General features: G+C 42.5%; 1 protein-coding gene across 1 annotated transcript in view; it reads left to right on the top strand.

The window, feature by feature from the left end:
* Positions 1-14,166, top strand: part of OTOA (otoancorin) — a 41,327-nt gene that overhangs the window by 15,016 nt on the left and 12,145 nt on the right. Inside the window, exons 15-23 of the mRNA XM_053365015.1 lie at positions 509-564; positions 1,184-1,301; positions 2,031-2,104; positions 3,448-3,583; positions 3,934-4,124; positions 4,914-5,007; positions 6,065-6,197; positions 8,969-9,156; positions 11,960-12,115. Coding sequence (XP_053220990.1) covers positions 509-564; positions 1,184-1,301; positions 2,031-2,104; positions 3,448-3,583; positions 3,934-4,124; positions 4,914-5,007; positions 6,065-6,197; positions 8,969-9,156; positions 11,960-12,115 — 1,146 coding nt within the window. The remainder of the gene's footprint in view (positions 1-508; positions 565-1,183; positions 1,302-2,030; positions 2,105-3,447; positions 3,584-3,933; positions 4,125-4,913; positions 5,008-6,064; positions 6,198-8,968; positions 9,157-11,959; positions 12,116-14,166) is intronic.

Here is a 14,166-nt window from a genome sequence, read left to right as displayed (position 1 = left end):
TGTCATGCAACCAGTCCATGCAGAATGTAGGCACCCTATATATAGAAATGAGCAAACCTGTGATATTTTAGGCAGCAGGCTAGCAGGCTTACATCATAGGAGCCTACACAACACAATATACTGTTGCTGTATGTAGGTTTTATTTTATTTGTTTTTTTATCTTATTTTTTGGAAATGTACATCCAGGTTTTTTCCCTTTAAATTTTTTGGGGGCCCTAAGCTTGTTTAGCTTATACGTAAATCCAGCACTGGGTATTCCTAAGTGCAGACCAGGTATGCAGAAAAATCCCAAAGCAGCTTGGCAAAAACCTGCAAGCTTCTGGGAGGTACTGAATGTCACAATGTCAGCTAAGTATAGCAAGGGAAGGAAACTGAAGTTGGGAGAGGAGACTGAAGTGATGAAAAGGAGCATTCCTTCTAGGGACTGGGGAGGCCATGCACCAATTTGTTGCAGATCCCATGTATGTGTGCAGCTAATTTGATACTTTCATTTCAAATTTCATTTCAGGCCTTGTTTCTGTATGAATTGTTGTCAAAGAAAACCCCTCCTCCCGACCTCTTAAGGTATGAGTGCAAATTTCACACTGACCCTTACCTTTCCATCCTTATGGTGCCACAATTGCAAGTATTATTATTGCTCTTTTGAGGTTCAGGTGGCTGAAATTTCTATACGCAGAGCATCACCATGGAAGTAACAGCACGCAGGAAGCAATTTTCCCTTTGTTCGTCCCACACCATTCAAGTGCATTTAACTGTTAATTTCCAAACCACAAAAAAGTCCAATTTTTAAAAAGTGGATTTGTTGAGCTGGGCAACTGAGCACTTTAATGTATTTTAATCAGTGCTTTTTTTCTGGGGGTACGCAGGGGTATGCATACCTCTAAACATTTTGTGAATCTAAGTTTGGCCTCATTGAGGGGCAGTATTTCAATATGAGTAGGAAAATGAGAGTTCCCCTAAACATTTTTTTTAGAAAAAAGCACTAATTTTAATTAAGTTATGCTATGCACTTCAGTCCCACCTACAAAATAAAGATGGTCTGGATACACTTCTCAGCACACTTCCTGAATGTTATGGGACTTACATATGAGTAGACATACATAGAATTGCACTGTAAAAGGTGCCAGGTCATGTTGGGTCATATAATTACTGTACTTAACTATCTATGCTTTCTTCAAATCAGCATCAGCCAATTGGTGAAAGGAGTAACGTGCGGTCAGCTTGAGAGTATGAGCACCATCTCTTTTTTAAACACATTCAAAGTTTTTGAAAAGAATCTTCACCTGCTGTCGCCATATCAGGTAAAATGTGAAAGCACCATAATGATTATTCTGTGTTCAACAGAAGCTAGCGCCAGGGTGGGTGGGTCTATTTCAGGCCAACACCACCTTCTGAAGCTTTTACCATAATTCTGTTACGTTTCTGCATTACTCTGAGATTTATTTATTTTTTAATGCCCTCAAAATAACGTTTATATGTTTGCCTTCTTTCAAAATATATTTGAATATGCATTTCGAAAGAAGTACGCAATTTGGTGTGCTTAAACGGACAAGACGGACAAGAATCGTGTTGCAACAATAAAAGGAATGCAAAAATCTGGTGGATAGCCAAATTTGGGTTTTGCACACTCATCTAATTGTGCTTCCAGGTGGGACTTAATTTACAAGTGAGTTGTTGAGAAATTGCAAACGGGTAATTGGCCACAGTTTGTATATGGATGTGTGACTTTGGCTGGTATGTTATGTGGATGTGGTATCATGTTATATTATGGGGGTCTGGCCCACATCTTCACAGCAGCACATTTACACATTTGTGGATATTGTGTTATGTGCTGCTATGTTATGTGGATGTCATTAAGTGCTGCTATGTTACATTGCATGAAGGTGTGGTATGGATAGGTACATCTGGATGTTGTCTGGAAGTAATGAGCAACTAACCTATCGAAGATTATAGCTGATGATGATGCTTTTTCCATTGCTCCACGACAATCACATATAGCTAAAAATGATTTAAGGATGTCTTTTTTGCAGATCAATTGTCTGGCTTGGAAATTTTGGATACTCTCCAACGCATCTGTGCCTCCCTATCTCTTATCAGTGCTTCCGTAAGTTCTCTCTCTTACACATCTATTTTAATAAAAAGCAAAGGTACCCTTGTTGGTCCATTAAAAAGCAAAAACATGAGGTTGTTGTAGGGGATTGAATGAGGTGCAGGAGAGCCATTGTATGCCACTTTGAGATTCTAGGGGGGAAAGTTGGGATATAAATGGACCACAAGCTTAACATGAGTCAACGGTGTGATGCAACAGCAAAAAAAGCTAACACTATTCTAGGCTGCATCAATAGAAGTATAGTGTCCAGATCAAGGGAGGTAATAGTACCACTATTCTGCCTTGGTCAGACCACACGTGGAGTCCTGTGTCCAGTTCTGGTTGCCACAATTTAAGAAAGATGTTGACAAGCTGGAAGGTGTGCAGAGGGTCTGGAAACTAAGCCTTATGAGGAATACTTGAAGGAGCTGAGTATGTTTAGCCTGGAAAAGAGGAGACTGAGAGGAGATATGATAGCCATCTTCAAATATCTTAAGGGTTGTCATATGGAAGAGGGAGCGCGCTTGTTTTCTCCTGCTCTTGAGGGTAGTACTCAAGGCAACTGCTTCAAGTTACAAGACAGGAGATTCTGACTAAACATTCAGAAAAACTTTCTGACAGTAAGAGCTCTTTGGCAGTGGAACAGACTCCCACGAGAGGTGGTGGACTCTCCTTCCTTGGGGGTTTTTAAGCAGAGGTGGATGGTCATCTGCCATGGATGCTTTAGCTAACATTCCTGCCTTGCAGGGGGTTGGACTAGGTTACCTTTGGGGGTCCCTTCCAACTCTACAGTTCTGTGATTCTATGAAATGCAATAAATAAATGAATGATAAATAGTTCCAAGATGGCAATGGCAGACTGAAAAAATACCTCTCAGATGCTATAGATTTCAGGTTACATTCATAGGATTCTGGGATAAAGAATAAATGGCTTCTCCACATCTATAAGCGAGTGTAAGCTTTGCTTGTCACTCAGATCTATCCCACACATTAAAGAAACACAGGGGCTCCTGGATAGACAGAGAACAGAAGTAAAGATTTCTGCCTTCTGCTGTGAAGCTACAATCCTATATATCTACACACACACCAGGGTAGGGTGCCCTTCATGTGTTGCTGGACTCCATCTCCCATCATGCCCAGTCAGCATCACCAATGGCTAGGATTGATGGGAGATGCAGTCCAGCAACATCTGGCGGAACCAGACGTTCTTCATCTCTGGGCTATAAGAACCCAATGTATGTCATACAGTGCCCTTCAAGGGAAAAGTAGGATACACTGATAAATGAATTTTAGTGTGCAGTGCTCTAAAGATCCTAGTTTCTTCTTCCCCAAAACCGACATTTTAAATCTTTCCTCTAGCGCTGAGTATCTGGAATCCATTTCAGGACCTCTCTGTGCCCCTTTTGTTACCAGCCTGGGGAAGCTTGAACTTGACCGTCTTGTTTCAAATAGGCAGAAGAAACAAGTAATTCTGCAAAAAGTGCAAGACTGCCTGGTAAGAATATGACACTATTTTGTTTCGTTAAAATGTGTATGTCCCACTTCGGGGTCTGCACAGGCTCTCCAAGTCTTTTAGGGGCAACCCCATACGAAACAACAAATTTAAAAACATAATATACAAAACAACCCAAACTAGCTTGTTGAAGCACCATCAAGCCAAACAACAAAGAAAACCGGGAATGAAGCTGGGAGAAAGGAACTCAACATAATACCCAGAGGAAAGAAAACCTTAGGTTTTCTTAACTGTTTTTAATGGTTGTTTTCTCTATGTTCTTCAGAAGTCATTCCATCTTGTAGCTTGAACACAGTCACACACCCACCCCAGCACTGGCTTCTTTATTTCAGAACGGCTCGGCCATCGATGAATATGACATTGACTTGCTTGGAAATCTCATTTGCCATCTACCACCGGAGTTTATTTGTGAGGGAATCTCGCGGGAAGCGATGGCAACAGCCCTTCACCGGTTCGGACTATGCCATCATCTCAGCGATGATCAGAAGACAGAAATCAAGCGCAGACTTATTGAATTGCACAGGTAAGAGAATAATCTGAGAGGGTTTTGCTCTGAATCTTCATGTAAAGGTAAAGGGACCCCTGACCATTAGGTCCAGTTGTGACCGACTCTGGGGCTGCTGCGCTCATCTTGCTCTATAGGCCGAGGGAGCCGGCGTTTGTCCACAGACAGCTTCCGGGTCATGTGACCAGCATGACTGAGCTGCTTCTGGCGAACCAGAGCAGCACATGGAAACGCCGTTTACCTTCCCGCCGGAGCAGTACCTATTTATCTACTTGCACTTTGACGTGCTTTCAAACTGCTAGGTTGGCAGGAGCAGGGACCGAGCAATGGGAGCTCACCCCGTCGTGGGAATTCGAACTGCCGACCTTCTGATCGGCAAGTCCTAGGCTTTGTGGTTTAACCCACAGCACCCCCCGCGTCCCGAATCTTCATGTAGCAGCATATAAATCAGTCTGACACTTAAAAAAATTAATTCTGTTGTATTCATTTAACAATACACAGTATATAACCATTAATGACAAAGGGCTTTCACCTTAAAGTTGATCACTTTCTTCAATCAGGACACAGGAGAATCTCACAATTTACAGTAGAGGCATGCGTGGAAGTGGTGTCCATTGACCACAGGTCTAAGTAATAATTTTAAAAGATCTTATGTAAAGAAAGCAACAAAAGGGCATTTTTGCATAGATATTGGCTGTGTTCCAGCATATGGATTTTATTGGTACATTTGCTACATCATTTATTTCGGCATTGTGGCACGCTCTGAGATTTCTTTGTTCACATCATATTCCAAAATGTATTTCCAAGTTCCCCAAGAAACTGGACAGCTGAAACCACGCGGGACGTTGGATCATTCGTAGCCCTTTTGCCAAAAGCTGAATTAAGCATCCTCGTGGAAAAGGTACTGTCAGAATTCTTGCTGGGGTGTGTGTGGAGTGCTTCTGTTCTCAATTCCAGCTAGCCAGTGGTGACCTTTTCCAGGATATGCCATTCCATTCCCCCTCCCCTCTTCTTTTCATCCCCTTCCCCAACAGGCAGTGTTCTATAGCCACTGAGCAAGTTCTGTCCTCACTGGCCTGTCCCACCCCCCCGTACTTCAGAAAACCTTGGGGTTTCACCCAAGGCTGCTACTTCCTTTGAGAACACTTTGCCACACACTTGTGTTTCAATTGTGTCATTTTGGCTTCCGAAGGACCCACACTCAGATGAGTTCACTTAATAGTATATATAGAGTCCTTGCAAGATGCAACATTTGCCTTGAAAATAAAAAATACTTGCCTTTTTATTGTAATAAAATGATACATAGTGCAGAGAGAGCGGATAGAGGTATGTACCGTATTTTTTGCTCTATAAGACTCACTTTTTCCCTCCTAAAAAGTAAGGGGAAATGTGTGTGCATCTTATGGAGCGAATGCAGGCTGCGCAGCTATCCCAGAAGCCAGAACAGCAAGAGGGATTGCTGCTTTCACTGCACAGCAATCCCGCTTGCTGTTCTGGCTTCTGAGATTCAGAATATTTTTTTTCTTGTTTTCCTCCTCCAAATACTTGTGGTTTGGTGCGTCTTATAGAGCGAAAAATACGGTAGTTCCCCCCCCCCTCTCTCTCTCTCGAACTGCATTAGAACTTGTGGGGGATTACCTAACAAAATGAGTGGGCAATAGATTTGGGATTGACAGTAAGGAGTTGCTGCTTCCCATAGCACATCATTTACTTGTGGAATTCACTGAATTTGGATGTAGCGATGGTGGCTGGCTTAGATGGTTTTAAAAGGGGGTGAGACAAATTCATGGCTATTAATCATGACAAGCTGGATCTGCAACAAAATGTTGCAGCGTATTGCTATCTAGGGTGGCCTAATGCAAAAGAAGACAGAATATATTGGCAGAATATGTTGTTTCAGCCTTCACCTTGCATGATAATAATAACCATCTTTAGTTTGTCCCTCCCTCTCCTTAAAGTTTCCTGATATCATCTCGGAAATAGCATCAAAAATGACTGGGCCAGTTCTGCCAACTGAGGAGCTGCTCTTGGCTCAATTTGAATCTATCCACAACTCCAGCATCCCAGGGACAACACCTGATTCGACTTCTGGTAGGTAGAATGCACTGCTGGCTTTGTATAGCAGAAAAAAGTTGCTGCTGAGTTTGGCTTTGTTTGTCTGTTGTCTCAAATGAATATTTATACAGTGGTACCTTGGTTCTCAAACTTAATCCATTCCGGAAGTCCGTTCCAAAACCAAAGCATTCCAAAACCAAGGCACACTTTCCCATAGAAAGTAATGCAAAAAACAACCCCTAAAACAGCAATCTAACATGGATTTTACTATCTAATAAGACCATTGATCCATAAAATGAAAGCAATAATGTACTGCAGTCACACAACCAACCAATCAGTAGCTGAACTGGGTTCCACACAGTCACAAAAACAAAAAAAGAGCCACAAAAACGCAAAATAAATAGCAAAAACAGACAGACCTCAGCTTAACATTCAAAACAGAAGTGTGGCACTCAGAACAGAAGCATAACACTCAAAATGGAGCACGTTCGGCTTCCAAAAAAAGTTCACAAACTGGAACACTTACTTCCAGGTTTGCAGTGTTTGGGTTCCAAGTTGTTTGAGTACCAAGGCGTTTGAGAACCACTGTACTAGGTTTCGTAAAGAAAAACAGAAAGCAAGGAGAAGTGGCTTGCCAGGTGGGGAGAAGCTGCAGTATTGGCCTCCCAGCAGGTGGGGCGCTGTTGCTTACTGAGAGGGGTGAGACAGCAGGCAGGTCAGTGAGAAACCAACACTGACAAATTTGTCCATCCTTCCTCTTCATGCGTATTGTTTACATCAAAGACAGAGGATGTGGAGTAATCCCCCTTTTGCTTCTAAAAATGTGAAACAATTCCAGTTTGACGGATGATGAATGGATTTTTGCTAGTACGACATCAGATATACTGTTTGTTTATTACTGACCCTCCCTCCATTGGCGCAGCAGACACAATCTTGTTAGAATGTTTTGCTGGCTTCTGTAGTTCTGTTTGATTGAAGCAAATCCTTCCTTTCGCTTCCGTTCCAAGTACAAATCTCTTTGGTACATCCTCGCTGTAATTTGCTTGGTGGGGGGAAATTCAGCTCCTCATCAGCATCTGTGATGTTCTACTTTATTACAGGAGATAGCCCAATGCAAAGTTGCTTTCTTTTTTAGGTAAAATTGCAAAGCCACACTTTTCTAAGGGCTTGGACAGACGTTAACTGATCTTTTCTTTTTTAAAAAAAGATATTGGCTGATGCATCCCAGTAAGTGCTAGTGCTTGGAAGCTTTTTAAGCTCAAGGGCCACATTCCCTTTAGGGCAAGCTTCTGGGGGCCATATGCAAGTGGTAGGTGAGACCAGAGGCAAAAGTGAGAGGAGAAAGGACTGCAAATTTTACCTTTTTACAGTAGCCCAGTTTTTACACACAAACACGCACGCACGCATGCACACACACACACGCACACACACACACTTCTTCATCTTCCATGCAGGCAAGCATTATCAGAGTGTAAGGATACGTTTCCAGCCAGACAAAAATGTTGAAGTACATTACAAAGCTGGACCACTGAAGGGTGTGACTTGGACAGAGGGTGTATTGCAGTTATAAATATTGCATTTTTGGAAGCATTAGGATAAATGAAAACTGACTCATTGAAATAAAAATTGTCCAGTGTAAAAAATATGGTTCAAAAGCTTTCCTAATGGAACTTGTTCCAAAACAGACACTCAAAACGACGTTACATCCAAATAGTTGCATAATATCATGTGCTTGCCCAAGCAAAGGTACAGCATCATAGAAATATGAAATTACTTCATCCAGAACTGAAAAACCAAAGCTCTGTCCCTCTGCACACAGCCTGCATTCCAGCCTGAGGCTGAGTTCCTGGAGAGGGAGTCATTAGCACAGAACAAAGACTGACTTTAGATCAGATGAGAAGGATATTCAGTTGCAAATCTCCATTTTGTGTGAGTTGAACACCTCACGACAGAGGAGCAGAGATAGGTACATTCTTAGTTAATTATCAGTTTGTAAGGGTCTCTGCTGCCCTTGCTTAGCTTCAATCACTCATGCCGCCTTGCCCCTGTGGTTGAGGGGGCCAGGGTTGAGCCGCATCAGCATGCCATGCGTGCACACACCCCAAGCATGCACGCATGATGTCAGCACGCCCTGCAGTGCGCTCACATACCCCATGGCGTGCTGATGTCCCTTGCACATGACACAGTGTCACTTGTGCACAACCACCGCGGAACTTTGAGGGGGCCCAGCCCCTTATTGAAATTTTCGGGGGGGGCTGGCCCCCTAGCTCCCCTCCTACTTGGCATGCCTGGCTTCAATGGACTTTTACAATGTTACACCTTGTGCAATACACATACAAAGTTATTTTCCATTTCAATGTACAATTATACTTAATGGTGTGGCCTGGGGAGAGTCCCAAGGGCCAGGTAGGGAAGCCTGGAGGGCCAAATTTCCCCCTAGGCCAGAGGTCACCCATTCCTGGCCTAAGCTATTTCAGCCTAACTTACTCAATGTAGGCAATAGCTGAAATCCAAATGCACTTGGGATATCCAAGGCAAAAACTCTCGCACATGGAGCCCTGTAACAGGAAGTTTAAGGTGATGAGCCCCTCTCTCCCCCTAGAGAAATAGAAGCGTCAAATGAAACATCTGCACTGTGGTAGTAACCTGCCTTGTAATGGAATTTGTTGCTGCCCCCCACCGCCTGCCCAACATGGCAGTAATCTTGCAAAAGATTAGCATTACGATCTAATTACCGCTTAGCATTACAGTCAATGAGTTTGTGTCGGTGATTAACCTCTCTGCGAATATATCTTCTTCGGTACCAGATTGCGCAGACGTCATGGCACCTTCCTCAGAGGAGATTATGAAATTATCAGGAGCCAACATGTTCTGGTCAGCTCAAGAGCTGGCCTGTATGGATCCAGGCACTTTCGCCAAGACTGTGGAATACCTTGGCTCTGTGGTCCGTTTCGATACTTCTCAGCTTGCTGCACTGAAAGAGAAAGCTAAGGAGGTAGCTATGAAGCGTTGTTTTTTTACCAAACTTCCTTAGATGTGCATTTACTTGAGCTTGAGGGTGGTTAGTGGGGTCGAGTGATTCCCGCTTTGAGCTGCAGATGTATCATAAAATACTGTTACATAAAATACCCCCAATCTCTGCTGAGCAGCAGCAAGATTCCACGGGGCTTCCTGGCGCTAACCCAGGGTTGTGTTTCCGTTGGAGAAATTGAGGCACACCAGAGTCTAGCGTCTTTGGGAGATATGATTTATTGGGCACATATTTATGCCTAAAGCTTTTAGTGGAGAGAGGGTGCAATGGCGCATTGGCCCTCTCTCTCCCTAGCACCGCTGCGCCAGGCCTCTGTTTCCCTTTCTCTTAGGTAAAATCCCCAGTGGAGAATGAATCACGAGCGACAGTGGGTTTTTCTTTTGGGAAAACAGGTTGTAAACAAACTTAATTATAACAGATGTAAGCAAGGAGTTTTGGTTCTTCTTCTTCCACAGAAATGGAACAAGCAGGGCTGTTGCTTTTTATTAAAACGTATACTGTCTCAAGTTATAGGCTGTATGCTGTTCAGGCTTAAGGTTACTTTCTTCCATAGATCAGACTTCTCCACACACACTTCAGGAACTTAGGTTTTTAACTGGGCTGTTTCCCTTACAGACCCCCAAATCCTCCTTGGCCTCGGAATCACTACTGCCCTTTCCTGTCAGAGTATTCCCTCTGATGATCCTTTTTCCTGTGAACATGGTGTAGGACTGTGTCTTGTCTATTTTTAACAGTGTTCTGGAGATTCAGAACCTTAGAGCATATACTGAGAGTTCTCGGCTCTCCTCAGCTCTACCACCTGTCAGAACAACAAACCCTCCTGACAGAATCCCCCTCACAGACCCCATGAATCTCTCCCACAGTCTCTCACTCCCCTCCCAAGATTCATGGGGTCCATAGCAGCAGCCAGCCATCACTCCCAGTCTCTCGGTGCAGCCTCCTCCAGCCAGTGCCAAGATGATTCTGCCTCCTTGCTCCTCCTTGTTCCCAAAACACCTTTAAATTTCAAAAAGGACAATTTTTCCTGTGACATCACATCACCCCATCAGCTTGGCAGCCTCCCAAACCTCCTGTCTCTGTCCACTCCTCGCAACAGGCGGGGAATGATAGCTATTGCCCTTAATGGCTCCCCATTGATCCTTAATTGTTTTGAAGTTAGCTAGCCTGGCCTGGAATTTCTTGTCTGTCCCAGTTCTGCTTGTATTGTCCCTTCATATCCCAAATATTATCTGATTACTACCGTTTATTCATTTCTGCAATTTCCTAACAGACTCTGGTATCCTAGATCTATGACAATAGGTTGAATGTTGGCTTAAGGCCAAACTAGGGCTGGATCTACACCCAGGGGGAAAAGCACACTATAAATAAGTCATAAATTAAATTGTTATAACAAAAGAAAAAGAAAAACTCTATGTAAAATCGTATAGACAAAGTTTTGTGCTCTACAGCACCATCTGGTGATGCATATTTATAACACACTTATAGCGTAACATGAATAATGTAGCTGAGTCCTCGATGGGGAAGGGCTGTAGCTCAGTGGTAGAATATCTGCCTTGCATGCAGAAGGTCATAAGTTCAATCCCCAGCATCTCCAACAGTTTTTAAAATATTTGTGATCTGTCTCAGAACAGATTACACTCCCATGTGAATTTGGAGTTGCATGAATTTGGAGTTGCATGTATAGGAGAAATTTGCACTAAAATGCTGGTGACTTTTCATGAGGATTTTAAAAAATCACAAATTAACACGGAAATGTGGAGAGCTGGATTTAAGATTGGAAAGATGAGAAACAGAGAGAAACCAACACTGACATATTCACGCATCTCTAACTGGCAGTGTGAAGGTCCTAGATGGGGTGTCCTAATCTTCCTCCTCTGAGGAAACCACAGATTCCCAGGGCTGCACAGTGCTTACAATCTGACAGTTTCTGCTCCCACCCCAACGAAATAAAAAAAGCCAGTGGCTGCCACCATTTACATGCGGGGAGGAACGCTGCAACCATAGAACAAGCCAAAGCACTTCAATCTTAACAACAAGATTGATCCGATGATTTGCTGTCATGAGTCAAAAGCTGCTTGCTGAGTTTTTTTTGAAAAAAATTCCTTAGAGGGAGATCTCTCCAGCCCATAGAAATTACCATCAAGATTAGCATGCACCAGCTGTGCTCAGCTGGAAGATACGTGCTTACTTCTGTAATGTACTAAACCATGCATAATCCTTCAGGCAGCAGGTATTTTTAGCAAAACTACATTGTTAAGCTCAAACCAAAAGACAGCCATAGCTCTGAAATAATTTTTGCAGGAGAACTCGTTTTGTGTTTTTAATATTATTATTACAGGTTTTTTTAAAAAATATATAATACAAAAACAATTATACACACACACCTCCCCAAATATCAAATAAAAGGGGCATGTGTGCATAATTGACATGTTAAATTCTTAGCAGTTTTCATCAGATATTTCAAAAGATGTAGATTTCTTGTTATATTCTTAGAATAAATTCCATTCATGTTTCATATGTCAACCCAGCAAATAGGAGTAACCGTTGTTTTTATTTTATTTTATTTTATTTTATTTTTATAAAAACTAATGTTACTTGCTTTACCCCTTATGTGTGGCTGTGATCTTTGTTTACTTTATGCCGTATTATTGCTTTTAAATGATAATTTGTTTTTAAAAAGTTATCTTTTAAAGAAGTGAGGTGTCACACCTTCTCCCCTGGGAGAATTCCTGGCTAACCCCAATATATTGTTGTTGTTGTTTTAAAGTCTTGGGGCCCCCTGACAAGCTGGAAGAGCTACCACATAGTTTCCCTTGGGCACATTGCTGCAGTGCTAAATGAGACTGAAATTGGAATGCTGGATTTGGGTTCTATTGATACCGTTGTGGCACTCAGCCAGCAAACAGAATGGAGCCCTACGCAGGTGAGTGTGTCCAATTGGTGAATCCACTGTAGGTTGGTTGCCATCAGTGATGGATTTATGTGTAAGCTAAACAAGCTATAGCAGGGGTCAGCAAACTTTTTCAGCAGGGGGCCGGTCCACTGTCCCTCAGACCTTGTTGGGGGCCGGACTATATTTTGAAGGGGGAAAAAATATGAACGAATTCCTATGCCCCACAAATAACCCAGAGATGCATTTTAAATAAAAGCACACATTCTACTCTTGTAAAAACACCAGGCAGGCCCCACAAATAACCCAGAGATGCATTTTAAATAAAAGGACACATTCTACTCATGTAAAAACATGCTGATTCCTGGACCACGGGCCGGATTTAGAAGGTGATGGGCCGGATCTGGACCCGGGCCTTAGTTTGCCTACCCATGAGCTATAGCTTAGGGCCCCACTCTCTTGGGGGGGCCAAAAAAATTTAAAGAGAAAAAAACCCTGCATGTACATTTCCAAAATATAAGATAAAAAAACAAAATAAAACCTACCTACAGTAACAGCGTTTTGTTTTGTGTAGGCTCCTATGATGCAAGTAATGGGCCCCGCCTGCTAGCCTGCTCCCTAAAATATCACTGGTTTGCTCATTTCTATATATAGGGTGCCTACATTCTGCATGGACTGGTTGCAAGGCAATATGTGCAAATGGCTTTAGATACCTATTAGGTCCATAAATTACCACAGAACAAATATTCAACACAAAAAACAGTGACGATTTGTTTTTGACAAAGGACAGCTGGACATATAACGGGCCCCATTACCTTCAGTACAGTAGCTTAGGGCCTCATCAAACCTAAATCTGGCCCTGGTTGCCATGTAGAAAAACTGGCAGCAGATTGGGAACGGGCGGGGGGGGGGGTTGGCTTCTCCTTTGCTGAGCCAGAGATGTTAGCACATTCCTAGCTAGTGGCTCTTCCCACTCTACAGCACCTCCATGTGGCAGAAAGGGCTGGGAAGGGCGACATTGCAAAATCTCCCACCGCATCCCAAAGGTTCCAGCTTCTAGATCACTTGTTTCATTTTATTGCTTTGATTTAAGAAAGTGTATATACCAAACTGCGGGAGGCAGTGGAAGACAGGAGTGCCTGGCGGACACGACTAAACGACTAAACAACAACAATATACCTTTAAATGACAGAAACTCCCCAAGCAGTTTATAAAGAACAGTGTACAAAAGCAAAAATTGGGAATTCACCCCAAGTGTCAGAAAAGGTTATTTACGTGTAAAACAACTGCGGCCCGTGTTTTGTTAGCCCCAAAATGGAAAACGAGCGAGGTCCCAACCAAAGAAGAATGGAAACTTAAGTTGACAGACTATGCACAACTTGCAGGCTTCAGATATAGAATAAGAGAAGGAGAAGAACATACGTTTAGAGAGGGTTGCAAAATGTTTATTGAATATATGGAAAATAGTTGTGTACAGCTGAAAATGCTGGCAGCGTTAAGATAAATTCAACAGTGTGAATATGTTTTGATGGATGTAATAATGGAAAACTGATTGGTATAGTTTTTGTAAAATATGCAGGGATATAAGATATGTAAAGTGAGCCATGGAAAGAGAAGAAGGGAAGTCATTGATATCTTAAGTATGTAAAATGTTTATTTGAAATTGAAAAACACGTTTACATTTGAAAACTATCAAAATTTAAATAAAACCAGCCATTTTAGAAAGAGTAGCACATAATAAAACAACATAATAGAATGCATGTTAAAATTTCGTGCCTAGGTAGGCATTTAAATGGGCACCGAAAATGATACAATGAAGGCGCCTTATGCATATAAATGGGCAAGAAGTTCCAGTGTGTAGATTCTGCTGCATCGAAGGATTGATTCCTTGCAAGTTCGGAATGACCATTATGTGGCACTTGTAAAAGTGCCAGCTCCACAGATCAAAGGGGGCAAGAAACTATATATTTGGTAAGGCAATCCTTCAAGTAAAGTGGTCCCAGACCTCTGGGACTAGCTTAAAAAGATCCTTTAAGTAAACTGCTTCTTTGCCACGGTGACATCCTATAGTTTGATTCATGGAC

This window comes from Podarcis raffonei, chromosome 14 (assembly GCF_027172205.1).
Source record: "Podarcis raffonei isolate rPodRaf1 chromosome 14, rPodRaf1.pri, whole genome shotgun sequence".
Lineage (NCBI taxonomy): Eukaryota > Metazoa > Chordata > Lepidosauria > Squamata > Lacertidae > Podarcis > Podarcis raffonei.
Note: the sequence above shows the minus strand (reverse complement) of the source record. Positions and strands in the feature narration are given on the sequence as shown.